Source organism: Dasypus novemcinctus, chromosome 4 (genome assembly GCF_030445035.2).
Source record: "Dasypus novemcinctus isolate mDasNov1 chromosome 4, mDasNov1.1.hap2, whole genome shotgun sequence".
In the NCBI taxonomy this organism is placed as follows: Eukaryota; Metazoa; Chordata; class Mammalia; order Cingulata; family Dasypodidae; genus Dasypus; species Dasypus novemcinctus.
The window spans coordinates 45,051,822-45,075,133 of record NC_080676.1 but is presented as its reverse complement, the minus strand read 5'-3'; the positions used below and the strand labels follow the sequence as shown (position 1 = coordinate 45,075,133).

The following is a 23,312-nucleotide window of genomic DNA, read 5'->3' as shown; positions in this document are numbered from 1 at the left end:
GTAGGATCAGTGTAGGTTGTTTATTTCTAGGAATTTGTCTGTTTCATCTAGGTTGTCTAGTTTGTTGGCATGCAGTTTCTCAGAATATCCTCCTCTGATCCTTTTTATTTCTGTGGGGTCATTCGTAACTCCTCCCCGCCCCTTTCATTTCTAGATGTATTTATTTATTTTTTAATTTTAAAAAAAAGTTTTTAAACAGTCATTTCTTCCAATATATTTTATTCTGATGAAGTTACAAAAGTAGATACAAAATACATTTTAAAAAGTACAGTCAACTGGCTTAGAAAAATAGATAAAGCCCCTAAAGTTTTAAAGATACAACACAGATTTTTATGTAAAGAACATTTAAAAATATTTTAGATGGTATCCAAGACTAACCTTATGCAAACTATTTTTGATGTAGAATAAACAGAACGTTATTCTATAAGAAGTCTATAGCACACTGGTAATCCATGTGGATTTACAGAATACTTGTTTGGAATCAAATCTGATAATGAGAAAAAACCTAAATAAATTTCAGTGCAGTTGTTTCAGCAGAATTACTGCTACCACATAGATTATCATTTCTACAACTGTCACAGGAAAATGAAAAAAACTACTATTTTCCTTCTTTGCCAGAGTTCTACAACAGTAATAATCAAATCCAATCATTGAACTAATTGTCAGGAAAAAAACCACATCCCTGTTGAAGGTGCTAAATGTTTGGTGTACAGGGCCAGCGTTCTACACTGTCAGGAGACAGCCTCCTTCCATGAGGCAGTGACAGCAACTGCCCCACACTGGGGCTGCTAAGAAACAAATTTCTTGGAGTTACAATCTGCGAGCCTGATTTTTTTATGCTTACGAGGTGATGGTATTGTATTTGAGAAGCTCCACTTCTAGTACCTGTGTAACTTTACTATTTAGAGAGAAGGCCAAGAGAATAATTAGGAAACCTCAACAATATGCAAAAATTAACATTGTCACCAGAACTGCACTACTAGAAAAACATTCCCGTTGTTCTTACCAAAGTTGTGGCGAAGAGATTTGGATTTCTGCTGTAAGCAGGAACATGAGCCACGGCAGGGCTCTACAAGCTTAAGATGAAATACTTATTAGGTGGCAACCCTGTAAAATCCATTTTTTCATACTCTGAAGAAGTAATAATGGAAACACTTGGCTGTCAATACAAAAACTGTAGTACAGGGAAATTTCAGCTTTTAAATAAAAATCTGCACATCATTATCCAAAAGTTAATTTAAAAAAAAACAACCTGAAAATTAAAGCACCTTAGGATAAACGGCATAATTTAGTGAGCCCTCCCTTCCCCATGGCTGTAAGCAGGTATGCAGGGCAAACATCACAAACACAGGGGAGAGGACTTCTGAGGAGGAGGGGAGGGGGTAAACGCTGAGGAACAAGGAGGCTGTGTTAGGGCAGGAGAGGGTGCGGGGTGTGGAGGGGGGAAGAGCACTAGGCGACACATGAAAAGGGAGCAGCCTCAGACACACACTGCTTTCTTCCAACTCTTATCAAAGCCTATCACTCTTTCACCAAATCAAGAAGGTACCACCCTTTTTCATTCTCTTCCCTTCTTCCAGTCCTCCTCCTACCCGCCACTAACTGACTTTGAATATAAACAAATAATATAAACACTAGTATTTAGGTGCATTGTTGGTTAAGAATATGGTAATAATGTGTTTATTAAAAAAAAAATTTTTAAATAGTCTGAGTCTCAAATTACCAACAACTTTTAATTTATAGCAAACAGCCTTTATTACTATTCTAGGACGTGGCCATTTTTGGCTCATTTTGGGGCTAGTCATGAAGAGGGAGAATTTCTACCACTCAAAAATGAATGGGAAGAAATGAGACCCCTTCTGTTTAATAATATTTAAAATATTAGCAATGATGATGAAAGTACAACCCTAGCTGAGAAACGTAATTCCTTGGGATCTTAAAAAAAGTGATCAACAGAGAGAGGTTGACCAGAACCTTTGAATAAGTTTAAGTCATTGTGTGTGGAATGTTTCATGGAGGGTTTTTTTATTTCCTCAGGTACTGGGGGGGGCCAGAGTTTGAACCCGTGACCTCATATGTAGGAAGCCAGTGCTCAACCACTGACCCACGTCAGCAACCCTGAGTTGATTTTTTCATTTGTTTGCTTGTTGTCTGTTTTTTAGTTCTTAGGAGGCGCCAGGGATGGAACCCAGGACCACCCACGTGGGAAACAGGCAGTTCAACCACTTGAGCCACTTCCACTCCCAATCTTTTTATATAAGTGATCATCCCACTCTTTAATTCCTCAAACATCTATTATTGTTTTAGCCTAAATTAGATAAAATGTTTTATTTCCTTTAAAATTCTGAAAATAATTTAAAATTTACTGAAACCAAATTAAAAAAGGAGTTTCTATTAAACAATTCTTTTCTTTATAGTCTAGTAGAATGATAAAAATAAATTTTAAAAACACTATTAAAGTTATTAACCTTTATTAAAGCTACCAAGACAGGTACTGAGTACTTTGTGAAAACCAGATCTCTGAAACACAGAATGCTGATAAATTTGAAACTTTGCCATGGCAAGTCTTCCAGTATACTCACTGTACCTCAATACATTTTAAACAGTCAGGTAGAAATTACTGAATCCTCAGAACCAAATGAAAAGTAGACATTTTCTTCATTGAAGGGCAATATGGGAGAGCAGGTATAGCTCAGTGGTTGAGCAGCTGCCTCCCACGTATGAGGTCCCAGGTCCAATCCCTGGTACCTACCAAAAATAAAAATAATAATAAAAAAAGGCAATCTTCTTTTTATCCCAGTAGACATAAAAGAAATTCAAGTTTTGATATAAAAACAAAACAGGATAAAATGTCCAAGGGGACTCAATCCATTTGTTTACTAATAACAGAAGGAAGGTTGTTTTTGTTTTTGTTTTTTACTTTTTCTTCCCATTTTGTCTCCTTTAAACACACACACATATTAAAGAATTGGTAGAGTACACCCAACTGGTAGCTGTGTTATAAAATGGGTACACCTTCATGATTTTTATTGTGTTTTAAGTTATCCTTATTGGATAAAGTTTGTGCATTTCTACACTACTCTTAACTAAGTCTCGAGTCACAATAAAAACAAACATATAAACATAATTTTTTTCTTAAAGGAAACTCAAAACAAAATAACTCAAGTGCTCCTGAGTTATTCCTCAACCCAGAAATATCAAGGCCTCTGAAAATCAAAATGAATAAAAACAGTGGCTTTGAGACCTAAGTTGTCACAGTTTTCTGGGAAAATTTTTCTTATCCCAAAATTTACATGTTAAAATTAATCTGAATGAAGCATTTAAAAATAAAAGTCTACAGGATCATCCTTAGAATCCTTTAAAAAAATTATTTCTGATACACACATACAGTCCTAACAATTTAGATAGGTTTTTATGTTAAGAAATCCCAAATAAAGATTTAAAAAAATAAAAATCACTTTAGATTTAACTTTGATTGCTCCCATACTGCATAGGCTATATTATGATTTAAATTGCAATCGTGGGTTTTATAAAAATATACACACATATATATATTCTTATCTATAAAAACTAGCATACAAACTTGAAACTAAAAGGTTTCCAAAGTGACACAAATGTTCTAAATGTTAAGGAAACTCAAAAATGCCTTTTCTACATATAAAATAGAATAAAAGTGATCTGTGTTGTTAGGAATCTGTTTTGGAAACTTGTTAATAAATTATTGGTGAAAAAATCCTTAATATCCATTATACTGTCACATCTGAAACAGACTAAATCATTTTCTTCAAAAGAATAATAGGTACACTAATAAACTCCAGGTCAGTCATCACATAAAACAACCTCCGTGACAGTGACAGCCATGGTTACACAGTAGCTCAGAGTCGGCGGTGTCCTGTAGGTCTCACTCTGAAGCTATGAGGCCAACATGCCTTTGGAACAATTTTACAGACACAGACAATGGGTGCCTTTTTATCTTGTTTTCTTAAAGTTTGTATTACTGGTCTATAACAGATAGCAAAGAGATAGCTCTAGCAGTAGTTGAAGCAAGAGGGATCGGTGCTCTAGAAGAAACATTTATCTGTCTTCTGATCCAGGCTTCTCAATTAATTCCTGAAGAGGTGTCAATTCACGCCTATCAGTCAGATTAAACTCCTGAGCAAAGAAAATAAAGTGCTTAAAGGAGGTGTTGAGGTGGGCCTCCTCTTGCAGCTGCATCACAGAATCAAAGTGCTGGTGATAAACATGGACATAAACCCTAAAGAGATGCTTTAGAGTAGGCTTTGCCACAGACATCAAGTTTTTGGGAAATGGGACACCAATCTTAGCAGGAAAAAGCGTTTCATCATCGAGCTGATCCTGAACCCAAGTCATCAAATAGTCAGTGTATTTTGGAGCAGAACATTTGATGGGCTTTTTAATATTAGTACCATCAGCCCAATGATATTCATATCATGGACCTGCAGACACGACTGAACAGCTTGCTTCAGTGCAGAATTCCGTAATAGTTGCATACAACATGTTGATCTGGTTGAAGAAATGCACAGTGTTAACAGCTATCCATTCATTAAGGTCCTCTCCCTCTGGCAACATAACGGCTTGTCTCAGATTCCCACTTCCAAGAGTTGCTTCTGCATGTTTTAAGAGTTCATATTGATGAGACCCTTCAGGGATATTCTTCTTTGGCTTGAATGTTTTAGAAGAGCGGCTGCTGAAGAGGACGCTCATCTTCTGTCCTCGGGGGACTGGAGGGGCCACAGGCTCCCGCCGCGGCCGGCGCGAGAACTGGGAGGAAAGGGACGGTCCTCAGCCCCGGACAGGAGAGCCCAGGCCGTCGCTGCTCCCAGCCGGGTTCAGCTAGTGCGAGCCGGTGGGAGCCGCTGCGTCCACTAGATGTATTTATTTGCATCTTCTTTCTTTCTTTGTTTAGTCCAGCTTGGGGTTTTTCAATTTTATTGATTCTCTCAAAGAACCAACTTTTGGTTTTGTTGATTTCCTCTATTGTTTTTTTATTCTCAATTTCATTTATTTCTGCTCTAATATTTATTATTTCTTTCCTTCTGCTTGCATTGGGATTGGTTTGCTGTTCTTTTTCTAGTTTCTCTACTTGTTAAGTTAAATCTTTGAGGTTAGCTCTTTCTTCTTTTTTAATATAGGCATTTAGGCTATAAATTTCCCACTCAAGACTGCCTGTGCTGTATCCCATAAGTTTTGATAAGTTCTGTTCTCCTTTTCATTTGTCTCAATATATTTACTGATTTCACTTGCAGTTTCTTCTTTGACCCACTGATTATTTAGGAGTGTATTGTTCAGCCTCCACGCATTTGCAAATTTGCTTTTTTCCTATTATTGATTTCCAGTTTCATTCCATTATGATCTGAGAAGGTGCTTTGTATAATTTCAATATTTTTGTATTTATTAAGAGCTGCATTGTGCCCTAACATGTGGTCTATCTGGAGAAAGATCTGTGGGCACTTGAGAAAAATGTATAACCTGCTGAGTTTGGATACAGTGTTCTGTATATGTGTGTTAGGTCTAACTCATTTACCATATTGTTCAAGTTCTCTGTTTCCTTGTTGATCTTTTGTCTAGGTGTTCTATCTAATGATGTAAGTGGGGTGTTGAAGTCTCCAGTGATTATTGTAGAGATGTCTGTTTCTTCCTTCACTTTTGCCAGAGTTTGTCTCATGTATTTTGGGGCACCCTGATTAGATGCATAGATATTTATGACTGTTATATCTTCCTGGTGGATTGTCCCTTTTATTAATATATAATGGCCTTCTGTATCTTTTATAACTTTTTTGCATTTAAAGTCTGTTTTGTCTGATATTAGTATAGTTACCCCTGCTCTTTTTTGGTTACTATTTGCAGGGAGTATCTTTTTTCAGCCCTTTACTTTCAGCCAGTTTGTATTCCTGGGTCTAAAGTGAATTTCTTATAGGCAGTATATGGATGTCTCATGCTTTCATCCATTGTCAGCCTGTATATTTTGATTGGAGAGTTTAATCCATTCATATTCAATGATACTAATGTAAAAGCATTATTTACTTCCATTGTTTTATTCTTTGGTTTTCTTATGTCATATCATATTTTTGTCTGTCTTTTTACTTTTTGTTATCCTTTCTCTATTCTTTCTTCTATACTCTCCTCCAAGCCTCTCTCACCTGTCTTTTTATTTCAGGTTCTAAGGCTTCCTTTAATATTTCCTGCAGAGGTGAATTCTTTTTTGCGAACTCTCTTGGCTTCTGTTTGTTTATGAATATTTTATACTCACCTTGGTATTTGAAGGGAAATTTTGCTGGATAAAGAATTCTCAGCTAGCAGCTTTTCTCTTTCAGTATTCTATTTGTAGCATACCATAGTCTTCTCATCTCCATGGTTTCTGAAGAGAAATCTGCACTAAGTCTTACTGGACATCCCTTGTATGTGATGGTTTGCTTCTCCTTTGCTACTCTGAGAATTTTCTGTTTATCTTTGATATTTGACATTCTTCTAATATGTGTCTTGGAGTAGGTCTATTCAGATTTATTCTATTTGAGGTACAGTGTGCTTGTTGGACATGCAAGTTCATTTCTTTCATGAGAGTTGGGAAATTTTCAGCTATTATTTCCTCACATATTCTTTCTGCCCCTTTTCCCTTCTTTTCTCTTTCTGAAACTCACATGACTCATATGTTGTTGCAGTTTGTGTTATCATTCAACTCTGCACCCCTGCTCAATTTTTTACATTCTTTTCTCTCTTCAGTTTTAGCCATTCTGTCTTTGGTATTATTCTTTCTTATATCATTTTGAGTCTGCTGTTATATGTCTCTATTGTGTTTTTGATCGCACCTATTGTATCTTTCATTCCTATGAGCTCTGTTACTTTTCTGTTCAGGATTTCAAATTCTTCTTTGCACTTGCACAGTGTCTTCTTGATGTCATTTATCTCTTTAGTCAATTTGTCTTTTAACTCATTAATTTGATTTTGGAAATTTGTGCACAACTTGCTGATTAGTTCTCTCAAATGCTGTGTCTCTTCTGAGGCTTTGATATATTCCTTTTCTTGGGCCATGTCTTCCATTTTCTTAGTATGGCTCATAATTTTTTGCTGATGTCTAGGCATCTGCTTAGGATGTAGTTTACTCAGATGCTTAATTTCTTTCTAGGGATTTAGTGTCAGGAGGCTGTATATTATCACTGCTTTTTGATTCTTGGCTCGACCTGGATTTTTAGGATTGTCCATAGTAATTGCTCAAAACTTGGCTCTGAACCCAGTAATTGGGTACATATTGGCTTCCTAGGGCCTTGGGGAGGGAAGCTATAAAGGATCCAGGAAAAAGCCTCTCTTATTTTTAATTTTCTCACATGTGCTTCCTTGGTCTGCCATCAGATGGAGCTCTTTGGCAGCTCTCAGTCCAGTGCCTCGTAGGAGTTTATCTGTTGCAACACAGACCAGGTCAGTGTGGTGGAGCTTCCTGCCTGGAGGCTAAGAGCCTTGTAATTTCAGTGACAGTTCCCCAGCCTTTCCTGGCAGCCCGCTCTCTTTTACCAGGTGGGACATATTTCCACTCCCCTCTGAGTCCTCAACATCAGTCCCCGTTAGTAGAGGAGAGAATGTGAGGGTGGTATATCTTAAGCCCCTTGCTGCCTCCCCAGGCGAACAATGGTGTGGCCCCACCCAACTGGAAGGGCTCCTGGGACACAGCTGACCGAATTTGTGGGTCTGAAGCTGAGTCAGCCTTTGGCTGTGTCCCTTTTTCTCTCCCTTTCCTGGGGTGATGGATCCCTGGAGCCTCCTTTGTCTGTAGTGGCAGGCCCAGGGGCCTGAGAATTCTAAAGTTTCTTTAGTGTTGGGGAGGATGCCGGCAGCAGCAGCCACTGGTTTCAACTCACAGTCTATCATTGAGATTCCCCTTCTTGTCCCTTCTCTGGGCAGTGTCCAGCCTTTGCCTGGTGTCCTAAACCCTAGAAGATCTTTTTCCAGGCTGTTTCAGCCTGTCCTCTAGCTATTTTTCTGGAGGAAAAGAGAGTCCCATGTCTTTCTACTCTACCATCTTCCTGGAAGACCAAGAGAGAGAGGTTTCTTAAACCATTTAGGAATAAATTACAACCACAATGCCCATTTACCCCTAATAATTAAGTGCATGTTTCCAAAAACACAAGGGTAGGGTATTCTCTTAAGCAGCTATAATTTTATCAAAACAAATGAAATTAACATCGATATAAAACTATTATCTAGTGTACAGACTTTATTCAAATTTCACCAGTTGTTTTAAGAATGCCTTAATAGCACAAGGGGGAGAAAGTGTTTTTTTCTGGTCCAGGATTCAATCCAGATTCATATCTTGCATTTAGTTGTCATGTTTTAGTTTCCTTTAACCTCAGTCTTTTTTAGGGGATGGGGAGAGGGTGCAGAGAGATGTGGAGAGGTTGGGAGCTTTCACGATCTCAACATTTTTGAAGCGTTCAGGCTAGTTATTTTGTAGGATATCCCATAAGTTGGGTATGTCTGTTGTTTTCACAGGATTAGACTTGGGTTATGCATTTTCTGCAGAAATATCACAGAAGTGACATTGTGTTCTTCTTAGTAAAACATACCAGGAGGAACGTGATGTTGATTGGTTCCATTACTGGTTGTATTGACTTTGATCACTTAGTAAAGGTGATATCCACCAGGTTTCTCCACTGTTAAGTTACTATTTGTCCCTTAACTATTTTGTGGGAAGGCCCTTTGAGACTATATAAACATTCTGTTTCTCATCAAACATTCACTCACTGGTTTTTAAAATCCATTAACGATTTCTCCCTGTATGAATTATTATTATGATAGTTGCTGTTTTAGTTTCCTAGCTGGTAAAACAAGTACTGTACAATGGATTGCCTAACAACAAGAATTCATTGGCTTATGGTTTCAGAGGCCAGAAGGTTTGCTTCCCACCAAGGTGGTTATCTTCTGGCTGGCCAGCAATCTTTGGGGTTCCTTGGCTTTTCCATCACATGGCAATGCACATGGCAGTGTCGTCTTCTTTCTCCTCTGGGTTCAATTCTGGCTCCTGGCTACTTGTGTGGTTTCTCTCTTTCAGTGTCCAATTTGCTTTGCTTGTCAGGACCTCAGCCATACTGGATTAAGGACCACCCTCATTCCGTTTAGGAATTTAACTATTATAATAACATCTTCAAAGATCCTATTAACAAATGGGTTCATACCCACCACAGGACATGGGGGGTGCATGATTCAATCCCCCACACTTGCCAAATATTGATATTCTACATTAATTAGTTTCTTCTGAATTTGTTACTTGGAATTATACTGCAAGGAAAGGTTTCTCTTCTTCCCCATTTATTTATTCATTCATTCATTTAAATCATGGATTCTTATTTTTTGCAGGGAGTTATAATGTTGATTCTTGGATTGCCCAGATATGGCCAGCCAGGGCCTCTTTATGCTAGTTCCTGTGTCATTTTAACATGTCCCCTTCAGCCTTCTGTTTTTATTGGTACAAGAATATGATCCAGATTCAGCTTGTATGTTCTCTGTAACAGCCCCCGAATCAGCCATTTCTCTAGAACCTAGGGTCTTTGAGTAGAAAGTGGTATTTAGAAACCACAGTCTGTGTGCTAGGTTTGCTCATTGCTGCTAGGATGTCGTTGCTCTTTGTGTACATACACACACATCTACCTGTCTGTCTATGTCCATACTGATACTTCCAGTTCCATTCCTATACCACAGGATTCCTTCTAGCCATTCCTCTTTCTATTTGTAGAATTCCTTTCTCTCACACTAAGAAACTTGGCTCCCATTATCCACAACATATTTATTTCCTCAATCCCAGAATACATGGAAAATAGTTTCAGAATTGCTAGCCCATACACCACTGTGAAAAATCAACCCACTCCCTAGAGTTCAATATTTGTTGACAGTTCTTTTTGTTTTTAGCCTAAAGGTATATGCTCAAAAGTATGTGTGAAAAGTTACTTGGATTATGTTATTAATATGAAGTTTAGAGTTCATGTTTCCATTTGTATTCCATTTTAGAGTTTTTCCCACATCTTTATTTTTTGAGTATGTGAAACATTAACATGCCTCCAATTGTCACAGCTATACAAACTATACTTAGATAAGTCTCTCCCTATACTTTCTTCCAATTCCTAGCCTTCCATCTTTTCCAGCCTATTCCCACCCATCCCCTATTGGTAACCAATTTTGTTACTTGCTATGTTTCTTTTTGCACAAATACAAGTATATTTTCTTATTTCACAAATATATTATCTCTTTCACAAAGATGGCAAAACTTCAGCCCTTTATCTGTGATATTTACTGAAAATATTTTCTACTAGTTTGTCATTTGCCGTTTGTTTTTGCTTATGGTGTTTCATTCCATACAAAGTGTTACATTTTTTCAATCTAGTCAAAGTTAACAATCTTTTCTTTTATTGCCTCTGAATAGTTACAAATCTTCCCTACTTGTAGGTTATATAGGAAGTCACCTTTGTTTCTTCTAACAATTGTACAGTTTCATAGTCTTATATTTCTATTTCTGATCCACTTGGCGTTCATTACTGTGATTTGAATGAGGAATGGATATAAATTGTATCTTTTTCAAATGACTATGCAGTTGTACCAGCACTTTTTCTTTGTCCTAGTCATTTAAGATGCCAGCTTTGTCATATTCTAAATTTCCATATGTAGTAGAGTTTATTTCTATTCAGTTTACTGGTTTGCCATGTGCCATTTCTGCAGTGTTTTATTTAGACAGGTTTTATAGTATGTATTAATATCTGATAGGTATAATGTCCCCTTGTAACTTTTATTTTCCAGAGTTTCCTTAGTTATACTTGCATGTTTATTTTTCCAAATGAGCTATAATATCAGCTTTTCTCACTCAACATAAAAAGCTTGTTGGTATTTTTACAAAGATTTTGTTGGATTTATCAATTAACCTGAGGAGAATTGACCTCAATTTCATGTTCAATTGTCCTACCCAAGAACAAGGGATATCATTCCATTTATTCAAATCTACTCTTTCATCTTTTAATAGTGTCTTAAATCTTTTTTTCATAGAGATTTTGCACATTTATTTAGTTTATTTTTAAGCATTTTATCTTCTTTGTTTCTGGTATAAATGGGATTTTGTCAACAATTATATTCTTTAGCTGGTTACCACTTATGTATACAAATACTATTGATTTCTATATGTTAATTTATATTCTGCTACTTTACTCAATCTTTTACTTTTTAAAATAGTTTTATCATTCATTCTCCAAGTATATTGTGATATCATCTGCAAGTGGAGGTGGTTTTACTTCTTGTCACTTCTTATATGATTTTTCTTGTCTAAATCATTGGATGATACTTCCATGACAATATTAAAGAGTTTTGAAGATATAGTATACATACTGAATATAGCTGTGTATATTTATATGTGTATAAATATATATTACATAATATTATATATGTATCTGTATATGTCTTTAATATATAAATGTATGTGTTTATATATGGTATATTTATATATTATGTACAGATATATATAATACAAATATATGATTATATATTTTAAGCCTGTATATCCATCATTTCCTCCTTCCTTCATTTTTTATCATAAATGGTTACTGAATTCTGTCAAAAGCTTTCTCAGCATTTGTTAAATAATCATATGATTTTCTCCTTAGATGAATCAATATGATGTATGATATTAATGGATTTCTTTATATTGACCAGACTTAACCTCTGGAACACATCTCACCTGATTATTGTGTAATATTTTCTTAATGTGTACCATTAATCTTAAATCTATAAATTCCAAGGCACTCTGGCAGGGTTGCTCAAAGACTGGTATCACCTAGGGCACTTAGTCATTTGCATATTTCTGCTGAATCAGAATCTCTGGAGAGAATCTCAGAAACTGGCTTTTGTTTTTTTATTTTTTAGGAGGTACCAGGGATTGAACCCATGACCTCATACGAGGGAGGCAGGAACTTAATTACTAACTATATCCGCTCCCCAATGAAAGTTGGTGTTGGTTTGCTTGTTTGTTTGTTTTTAGGAGGTACCAGGGATCAAACTCAGGATCAGGGTACATGGGAAGCAGGTGCTCAACCACTTGAGCTACATCTGCTCCTCCCTGCTTTTTTTTTTTTTTTTAGTTTTATCTGCCCCCTTGTGGCTTTTTATGTGCTGTCTGCTCTGCGTGTCCATTCTCTTGTGCGTTCTTCTGTGTCTGTATTTATTTATATTTTTATTTCTCTTCTCCCCTTGAGGCTTGCTTGTTGTCTGCTCTCTGTGTCCATTTGCTGTGGGTTCTTCTGTGTTCTCGCTTGTCTCCCTTCTTTTTGTTGCATCACCTTGCTGAGTTGAATCTCTGCAGCGTCTGCAGGCCGCATGGTGCCCTGCAGTGCCTGTGAGCCGGGGGTGCGGGGTGAGGGTGGGGGCACTCCACAGCGTGCGTGTGAGCCTGCCTTCACAAGGAGGCCCCCAGATGTGAACCGAGGGCCTCCCATATGGTAGAGGGGAGCTCATCTGATTGAGCCACAGCCACTTCCCCTCCCCCCTGCTTTTAACAAGTCACCCCTGGTGGTTCTTATTCTTCTGTAATGTCCATGTGAATTTAGGAAATTACTGCAAAAAATTTACGTTAGCAAAGGATTTGCTCTCAGATTCCTTTAAAAAGTTCATTTCTGTCTTAAAATTTTAGATTCTATATCTTGAGCAGCAGCACAGGAGAGTAGACGATAGAGAGAAACCAAAAGCTAAAATACTAGTGACCACCTGAACATTCATTCATTCATTCATTTATTCACTACTTTATTCAACCTCTTTTTAGCACTGTGCAAGGACTGGGGATACAACGATGCATAAGACCCAGTTTCTCCGCAACAGTAGGAAAAATCAAGGATTAAATAAATATATGTAAAATGATATTTGGGCATTATATTAGAAATATTTTCCAGAAATTAGGTGGGTGTTGGGGCCTTAAAAGAATCAGAGAAGACATTAGAGAGGGGGTGATGCTTTAATGAAGTATCTTTCCAATGTAACTTTAACAAATGAGTAAAGAAACCGATTTGCAAAAGTCCTGTTTACGTGAAATTTTGTAGAAATGCATTTCTTATACGTATGTAATGGTACACCAACACATCAATTCCTGGCAAACACACCTGAAAGACTGACATATATAAGGGTTGGCTATCAGTAAATGAAGGAATCTCTGTTTATAACCTATGAATGAATTTCTTTCCAAGGCGTTAAACTTAATAGAAACATTGAATAGCATCAGAGTAAAAAAGAAAAATCAGTAATAAATGGAAACTTCAGTAAATGGAACATCAACTACCATTGGTTCTATTTGTATGATTCGTGTTGTCTTAAAGGAAAAAAAAAAGATTTCCGTTTTTCTTTCTGTTAGAATATGCGATGGTGTGTTTCTACTCCACTTTTTTTTTTTTAATTTTAAAATTTTTATTTAGTTGTCTTTTTCTTAGTCCAATTATTCTTCATATCAGGTGTTGCTTATCCAGGACAACTGTTATGTGGGAAAGGAATCATAAAATCTCATGACTGACACTCCCATGCCGGGGCAATGGTGTGGATGGTGTCCCTACGTACCACACCAGGGACTCCATCCCAAACCTGAAGGAAATTCTCAAAACTCAAACATAGTAAGAATTTTCACTCCCTAATTGGAATGATCTAGGAGGAGGAGAGTTTTTTTATTTGCAACATTTTTATTTACTCCAAGTCTGTACATTTTAACTGCTGTTTTGTGCTAAATACGCTACAAAATATGTAGGTAGTTTGGGCACACAGTACACACTGATTTAAACCACATCAGGTGTCACCAAGAGCAATGTGAATGCTATACTGAAGTCTTGGGTTATCTGCTGTGCCTCAGTTTTAGTTGTCACTCTTCTGGAATTACCTGCCAAATCATTAAAATAAAATATTCATATTTGAATGTGTTTTATGGATTGCCTGGGCAAAGGGAAGACTTAGAAGGCACTTAATATGATTATAAAAAATGTCCTACCAATCACATTAATAATATAAAATTCTTCAAATGGCAAACATAGATCCAGGGTGAATTCTGAAACAGAAAATACATATATGCAGTTTATAATCTTTTCCTAAAAGCCTGTTCAAAGTAGCATATATGTTTTGGAAAAAAACAAGAACAGTAAAATGGAATGTGCCTGCATTGAACTGGATTTAGTAATTTCATTTTTAATTCACAGTTGGCAATCAGTGGATAAATTACATATCATTCTGTGGCCTCAGAACACACGCGGAACTTGATGGAAGCCTAGTCACTGAGCTCATCTACGTCCACAGCAAGTTGCTAATTGCCGATGACAACACTGTTATTATTGGTAAGTAAATGGTCTGTAATTGTGTTCCTTGAGAGTTAAGGTACCCCAGGCAAAAAGTGTTCTTGCTGTTCCTCCCAAGTTCCCTTCACAATTTAAAGGGGGCTGTTACACAATATCTAACACATTTCTGAACCTAGCGTTTTCTCTTACATCCTTTCCAACCTTGTTTTGATCTATAAAGAAACGAGGCACTCAGCAATTAAATGTCGTTTGGGCAAATTTCAGTGTCCCGGGGCAGTAGTTTAACCCAGCAAGCGGCCAATAATCCACCTGCTGTCATGAATTCTTAATTACTCCCCAAGTTTAATTTTTAATACAAGTATCTAGATTTTGGGGAGGGGATAAGAAATGGGAAGGAAAAGTACATCGTAAATGAGTGTCTTATAATTTGTATGTGTTTTCACCGTATGAACATAACCATTACCACAGATCTAAAGTTAAGCGAGAGTCAGTGTCGGAAGGATAGTAAAGTCCTGCTACCTCTACACGTAACAGTATTTCCTTTGCACCTGTCTTTTGGTTGTCATTAATCAGGGTGTAGAACAGGTCAACTTTGTTGATATGGTGTGGGTAAGGTAGAGGTTCCAGGCTAATTAATGATAGGATGTTGTCCTAGAGCGTGAACATGGTGTTTTCTTATCAAAGATACACAATAGATTCCTCCAAATTCCTATCCGCGCTGACAGATTCAGGAGAGAGTCACTTGGTGTGCACTCTACCCAGATTGGATGAACTGGGATAAAAGGGTAGATTTTCAGTTTCATTCTTTTATACACTTAGAAAGCTTCATTTCCCCATCATTGAATTAATTGTTTTGGTTTTAATATTAGGTTAGGCAAACTCTGAAAGGTCAGGATGAGAAAAAAAGAATTAATAGTCAGTCAAATGCGTTTACAGCAGGGGCTAAGGTAGGTGATAAGTGTTACTTAGAGATATGATGTATCACCCTATTGGGAATTCCACTAATCTGTTTTAAGTAAAATGTTAATTTCTCAGCTATAATAAGGTACTTCTCTATTCTTAAGAAATAAAATGTCCTGGAGTGTTTTGAAATTTTTGTGGCAGTAGAGATGCTTTTTCCATCTCTTGTCCACTGAGAAAAGAAAAAAAATCTCGTATCTAGGAATAATGGTACTGTTTTATCTGGAACCTGATTTGAAGAGATGTATAGACCACAGTGGTGAGATATATATATTCTAATATTTATACAACACATTAGGGAATATACCTGGTGTCTTCGATCTCTTGCTCTGTAGGTACTGAATCTCTAGAAATTTACGTAGTCACCATTTCCTCCAATAAACAAAATCCCTTTTATTCCCCCCCTTGCTACTCAGGCCCTGCTCTTTAGAAGCCAACTGCAGAATATTTTTATATTAAATTTGCCAGTGAGAGCAGAAAGAGAAAAATATTGTTGTTTGCTGAAATGGAAAAGCAAACAAACAAAGCGAAGTAAAATTCAGTTGATCTTTTCAGCAAGATTTCAGAACACTTGAAATAAAATTGACAGATGTAAATAGTTTTCTTTTAAAGGTCATTTTTATTTTTCAGCCTGTTTTTACTTTACATAAAGTGTAAATGCAAAGTAGTTTTTAGTGACAGAGCTAACATTTAAATAGGTCTGTTGAATTTTTTAATTGACTTATTTTCTAGAAAGGTCTCTTATCTCCCAAAAGCTACATTCTACTTGGGCAAGCAATAATTGATCAGTTTTGCACACAGTGCTTATCCATACTCATAGAACTGAAGATGTGTCCTTGGGAGTGGGAAGAGGTCTTATTTGCTAATCTTATATGCTGGATTTCTTTTTCTCCTTCCTCATGGGCAGGAGAAATCCAAAGGTGCTTTTGTTCTTATGTCAGTGGAAACATTAGACTAAAACTGGTTTGTTGTTGCTGCTCTAACATATCAGCCCTATTTGAACTCATAACAGAGAACAATGTTTAAAATTCTCAGGGAGAAGTTAGGTTGATAATATTTTACAGGTGTTAAGTAGGCATTTGAAGTCTTAATCGAAAGGAAGTTAAAGTTACCTGTGATTGGAAACAGACTTGTCCCAGTGGTTAGGGCATCCGTCTACCACATGGGAGGTCCACGGTTCAAACCCCCAGCCTCCTTGACCCATGCGCAGTGCTGATGCACGCAGGGAGTGCCCTGCCATGCATGGAAGCCCCATGCGCAATGAGTGTGCCCCGTAAGGAGAGCCGCCCAGCGGGAAAGAAAGTGAAGCCTGCCCAGGAATGGCACTGCACACTTGGAGAGCTGACACAACAAAAAGAAACACAGATTCCTGTGCCACTTACAACAACAGAAGCGGACAAAGAACACGCAGCAAATAGACACAGAGAACAGACAACTAGGGTGGGGGGTGGGGGAGAAGGGGAGATAAATAAATAAATAAATCTTAAAAAAAAAAGTTACTTGTGAGTAACTTTTCTAACATGGCAAACCGATGCCAGAATGATTGAAAAATTGGCATAAGACAAATGACTTATTGTTTATCCTGACATTTTCTTCATGAGGGAATAGTTGTTTCCTCATGTTGAAGGTGTCTTTTAAATACCTGTTGCCCTGGCTAGCCCTGCTGGTCATGAAATCTACAACCAGATCCAGTTTTCTAATTCATCTTAATATTGGCACTTAACCAAGCTAACATGTATTTGCCTCCCTAAGTAAAACAAGGTTATTCTTTAAGTTGAATTGAAGTTCACTCTGTTGACTAAGTGAAACAATTTCCTTTTAATGTTCACTAATCCACTGCTAAGCATGCTAGGGAGATACAAAAACGAATAAAACTGTGCTGTTGTTTTCAGAGAGCTCATAGGCCAGAAAGGGAGGCAAGTATTCCCTCTACCTATCAGAAACATCTGGATGGATATTAGTGAACTGGAGCAGGTAGGTCCCGAGGCAATCAGCAAGGGTGTGGGTAGATAAGGAAACCATGGAGAGGTCAAGAATATCAATTTGTAAAAGAGCAGACTTGAGAGTGGCATAGGAGAGTCTTCAGTTGAAGAGCTGCCACATAGGGAATTACACTTATTCTTAAAAAGTCTAGTCCAGTGAGTCTCAACCCTGACTGCATTAGAATTGCCTGGGGAACTTTAAAAAAAAACAAAACCATTTAGGAGGAAGTATACACATGTCTGCATTCACGTTAAAATAAGACTTTTAAGTGGACTGATGGCTAGACAAAGGAATGGACAGATATTTGGGAGAAAATACCAATATCTGGTTCCTACTTCCAGAAATTCTCATCAGAGTTTGGTTTTTGCTTTGGCATCGATATTTTTTTAAAACTCCCTAGGAGATTCTACTTTTGCAATCAGAGTTGAGAACCTGGAGGCACAAGAGATATAACTGAGTGGAAACTATAAAATGACCCGTTAGGACTCAGTAGTAGAACCAAGTGTTTTAAAAACAAACTAAAATACTGTAGGGAAGGTATATTAGTTTCTATTGCTACTGTAACAAATTACCACAAACTTAGTGGTTTGACACATTCAAATGTATTATCTTCCTATCTATGGTTAAAAGGCTAGCATGGGTCCCACTGGGCTAAAATCAAGGTGCTGTTGATGTGGGCTATGGGTGGGAGGCTGTTCCTCTCTTTGTGTCCTGACTTGTGGGTGTGGGACAGTGAGAGGCTGCAGTCCTGTGCCCTTGGCAGCCATGGCAACGGCTTCTGTCCCTGGAGGCAATTTAGCAATGCAAACTCTATGTACATACCAGTCAGTCCAGGGAAACTCTGATGGTGGTGATGCTGAAGCTTAAGGGTACTTGGACTTGGCCTCGAATGGGAAATATAATATAGCCTGTGCATAAATTCAGAATCATCTAATTCTCTATCCAAGTGTGCCTTGTCTCTAGGAATCCAGTTAAGTGTTCAGAAAGGATGTAAGACTGAATATGTATTCAAAGTTGTACCCAGACAGAAGGTGGGCAAGATGCTAATTCAAGCTCATCTGAAATGTGGGCAATGTTAATTCGAAAACTATCTGGTATTCAGGCAAGCACTTAACTAACAAAGAAAGTAGTTTTCTTTCATAAAAGCCCCATTTGACCCCCCACCCTGTATAAAAGGAACTTGAAATTTTGTTTGAGACTCGGGTTTGAAACAGAAAGCTCCCGAGTCCTTCAGGCCATCAATAAATCATTTTTCCATCTCAAAATCAATCCTGAGTCCTGGCCTTTCTATACGCAAATAATTGAAGCTCTCTCTACTTCTACAACATTGTCAGGGCTGTGTTCCTTTCCTTTCTGGAGAGAATTTGTTGTTCGTTTGTTTTTAGCTTTTCAGCTTCTAGAGGATGTCCACATTCCTTGGCTCAGCCCCTTCCTCTACCTTCAAAGCCAGCAGTGTTGTATCTCTCTAAAGGTTTCCAAAATTCTCAACCCTTCTGTAATCATATCTCTCTGACTCCCATTCACTTTTAAGGACTCTTGTGATTATGTCGAGCCATGTGGATAATCTCCCTATTTTAAGGCCGACCATTAGCATTCTATCTGCAGCTTTAATTCTCCTTTGCCATGTAATATAATATATTCCTAGGTTCTAGAGATTGGGACATGGACCTCTTTGGGAGCCATTATTCTGCCTACCACAGAGGGATTAATGATTTCTTAAACAAGACATGAAACCATATAAACCATAAAGGAAAATATTGATAAATACGATTGCATTAAAAGTCCAAACTTTATTCATTAAGATAGCCTACAGAGAATAAAAAAATAAAACACAAACTTAAAGAAGATATTTACAGCACACTAATGTCCAAAACACACAAAAAAAACTTCTATAAATCAATAAAAGAGAAACATACAAAAAAAAAATGAGCAAAAAAATTAAATAGGAACTTCAGCAAAGAGGACACATGCTTGGCCTATAAACATGAAAAGATGTTCATTCTCCTTAGTATAATAATGAGACAAGTAGCAATTTTTAAAAATACCAGGCTGGTGATTTCTCATCAGAAATCAGGGAGGCAAGAAAGCTAAGGTATGATAGATTGCAGGTACTGAACGAGAAAAAATGATAGCCCAGAATTCTTTATCTGACAAAACTGTCCTCCAAAAATGAGGAACAGTTTCAGACAGTCACATAAAAACAAAACCTGAGAGTTTGTCACCAAGATACTAACCCTACAAGATTGCTAAAGGGAGTTCTTCAGGTTGAAAGGAAAATAAGGAGAGAGTGGCTTGTAGCATTGTGAAGAAGTGAAGATCCTCATTAAAGGTAAATGCAAAACTCAATAGTACTGTATCTTCAATACATAAATCTACTTTTTAATTCCTGTAAGAGTTAGAGTACAATTGAATATGAAATAATCATATTTTCTGATAATGGACATGTAAAATATAAAGAGGTAATTTGAGACAAAAACAACATAAGGAGGGGAAAGAGAGGGCTATGGGAACAGAGAATATATATGCTATTAAAGTTAAGTTGATATTTTTTCAAAATACTTATAAACTAGGTTTTTTAAAAATAAAATTTTATTGACATACATCACCCAAACATAAACATATGTAAACAATAAGTGTATAATAAGAATTGTGAACTTACAAAACAAACCTGCATATAAACACAGAGGGCTCCCATATTTCACCCCAACACCACCACCTTGCATTGTTTTGAAACATTTGTTACGAACTATGAAAGAGCATTGTCAAAATATTTCTACTAACTATAGCCATATTTGGTGTATTTTTCTCCCAACCCGCCTGATTATTAACACCCTGTATTCATATTATGTATTTGTTATGGTTCGTGAGAGAATGTTCTCATATTTGTCCTCTTAACCACAGTCCATCTTCTACCACTAGATACCCTGTGTTATACAGTCCCATACTTTGTACAATCCATTCAAAGTGTGTACTCAATGGTGCCTTTTTTAACCAAGTATTCTTTACAGGTGGCTTCCTGTCTCTTAAAGGTTGGGCATCTAAAGCCTCTTTTTAATGTTTTTAACTTCTCTTACTCTTTTGTTCCAAGCTGGCATGCTTCCACTACTACAATTCTCTTAAAAACTTTGAGGGTCTTCTCAAACAAATTATATTATGGTCTTTTAGACAAAACAAAATCTGAAACCTATTGAGATAAGTCTTTCTCTATCTCTGGCTCCCTGAGGGACTGATGTGGGAAAAAATGTCCTTAAGTTATTCAGAAGCCCTATGTTTCACTGAAAGAATCTGTGTGGCAGCTCTTAAGTTATGTAGACAATCTTAAATATTTCTGAGGTCTTAAAACAGGATTGGACAACATAGACTAGGTTTTATACAAACCCTGAATCACAAGGAAAGTATTAAAAATATAGAGAGATGGAAATGAGAAAGGGATCAATCACTTACATCATAAATAAATCAATTATATACAAAAGGAGACTGGAATAAAGAAAAAAGAGGCAAAAATGTAAGACATAAAAAAAAAAGGACAAAATGGCATAAGTTCTGCCTTTACAGTAATAACACTGAATCTTAATGGATTAAACTAACCTATCAAAAGACACAGCCTGGATTTACTATAGATTTGCCTAGACCCAAAGACTCAAATAAGTTGAAAGTGGAAGGCTGGAAAAACATAACTCATGCAGAAAGTAACAAAAGAGAACTGAGTAGCTGCCATTTTAACTCCATCACTGGCACAAGGGGAAGTAGAGGAACTGAAAATGATGGTATGGATAGGAACAGGCTTCTTTCCATCCAGATCAGACTGCAGCTCTAGCATAAGCACTAGCCCCACCTCCGGCAGGGAGGAAGCTGGGGGAACCTGCGCCAGTCTCTTTGGGAAATTACCGGCCAAGCTACAGAGGTCGGTAATCATCCTACTTTGGCACACAAGCCACCCCAGGAGCTATTCTGTGGCTGGAATTGGAAGCTCCATTTCCTAAAAACAGGAGGAAGAGACAGTTGGCCACCGATTTCAGCTACTGATTAGTAAATTTAGGTGGCTAAAGTACAACACTAAGAACTGCTAAAGATAGAACCTGTCCAAGTCAGAAAGAGGCCAGTAGCTGCCATTTAGACTCCACCCTCAGCATGAGGGGAAGCCAGGCTGACTGAAAAACACAGTGACAATAGGGACTGGTTTCTTTGACCCAGATAAACCTACAGCCCTAGCCTAGGCTTCAGCCCCGCCTCTGGCAGGGAGGAAGCTGGCAGGTCCTGCACCAGCCTCTCCAGATAACTGCAGGTACATTAGACACAGGCAGCCTGAATAGTTGGAAGTCTACTGGGGCAACTATGGTCATCTTGGACCCACATGGCATAGATTGCTGCCCACACCTGTGGCTCCATCCTTGCCCCAGGCAGGGGGAAGGGGCATGAAGCTTCATCAGTCTCTCTGGGAAACTACAGTCTAGGCCTTCATGGTTTGGATTATTACACACAGCTGTGGCTCTGTCCCTACCCCTGGCAAAGGAGAAAGTTGGGAGAAGCTTCATTGGTACCAGGGGAAATGAGGGCACTTGACCCTTTAGAGCTTACAACACCAACTACATCTTTGGCTCCTTCTACACACCCAGTAAGGAAGAAAGGGCAAGAAAGCCCTAAATTAAAGAGAGAAACTGCACCTAGAATAAATATATCTAGCAAGCCAAATGCCAAGACACCAACCAAAAATTACAATCCACACCAAGAAACAGAAAGATATGGCCCAGTTAAAGGAACAAGGTAAGCCTCCAGATGACATAAAGGAGTTGAGACAAATAATCATAGATATTCAAACAAATCTCCTTGGCTAAAGAGATTAAAGATATTAGGAAGACATTGGATGAGCACAAAGAAGAATTTGAAAGCATACATAGAAAAATAGCAGATCATATGGGAATGAAAAGTGCAATAAATGAAATTAAAGTACACTGGAATCATATAATAGCAGATTTGTGGAGGCAGAAGAAAGGATTAGTGAGTTTGAAGAAATGGCATCTGAAAGCCAACATACAAAAGAACAGATGAAGAAAAGAATGGAAAAAAATTGAACAAGATCTCAGGGAACTAAACGACAGCCAGAGATGTGAAAATATACATGCCGTGGGTGTTCCAGAAGGAAAAGAGAAGGGAAAATGGGCAGAAGGAATATTTGAAGAAATAATGGTAGAAAGTTTCCCAATCCTATTGAAGGACATGTATATCCATGTCCAAGAAGCACAACATCCAAATAAATATGAATAGACCAACTCCAAGACACATACTAATCAGAATGTCAAATGCCAAAGACAAAGAGAAAATGCTGAGAAAAGCAATGCATAACATCTAAGGGATCCCCAAAATGATTAAGTGCTAATTTCTCATCAGAAACCATGGAGGCAAGAAGACAGTGGTATGATATATTTAAGACACTGCAAGAGAAAAACTTCCAGCGAAGAATCTTATATCTGACAAGACTGTCTTTCAAAAATGAGGGTGAGTTTAGAACATTCACATATAAACAGAAAGTGAGAGTTTTAACCAAGAGACTTGCTTTGCAGAAAATTCTAAAGGGTGTGCTACAGCCTGAAAAAAATAATAATAATAATAAGACAGAAAGGCTTGCAAGAGAGTCTGGAAATGAAGATTATTTCAGTAAATGTATCTAAAATTGTCAAAAGGGTGCTGAACATTTGAAGGAATTAGAAAAACAACAACAAAGTAACCCAACAGGAAGAAGAAGGAAGGAAATAACAAAGATAAGAGCAGAACTAAATGAAATAGAAAATAAGAAAGCACTTGAACAGATAAACAAGACCAAGAGCTGGTTTTTTGAGAAGTTTAACAAAATTGACAAACCTTTAGCGACACTAACAAAGAAAAAAAGAGAGAAGATGCAAATACACAAAATAAGAAATGAGAAAGGCAATACCACCACTGACCCCACAGAAATAAAGACTATCATAAGAGGATATTTTGAAAAACTATATTCCAACAAAAATGACAATCTAGAGGAAATGGACAAATTCCTAGAAACACATAAGCAGCCCATATTGACAAAAG

At 37.4% G+C, this 23,312-nt stretch overlaps 1 protein-coding gene and 1 pseudogene across 9 annotated transcripts in view; one reads left to right on the top strand and one right to left on the bottom strand.

Annotated features, from left to right (window-relative positions):
- Nucleotides 1-23,312, top strand: part of PLD1 (phospholipase D1) — a 248,749-nt gene that overhangs the window by 193,960 nt on the left and 31,477 nt on the right. For all 9 annotated transcript variants that reach the window (XM_071214611.1, XM_071214613.1, XM_058295292.2 and 6 more), the window contains one exon: nucleotides 14,211-14,345. In XM_071214611.1, coding sequence (XP_071070712.1) covers nucleotides 14,211-14,345 — 135 coding nt within the window. The remainder of the gene's footprint in view (nucleotides 1-14,210; nucleotides 14,346-23,312) is intronic.
- LOC101438867 (MOB kinase activator 1A pseudogene) lies at nucleotides 3,974-4,771 on the bottom strand (annotated as a pseudogene).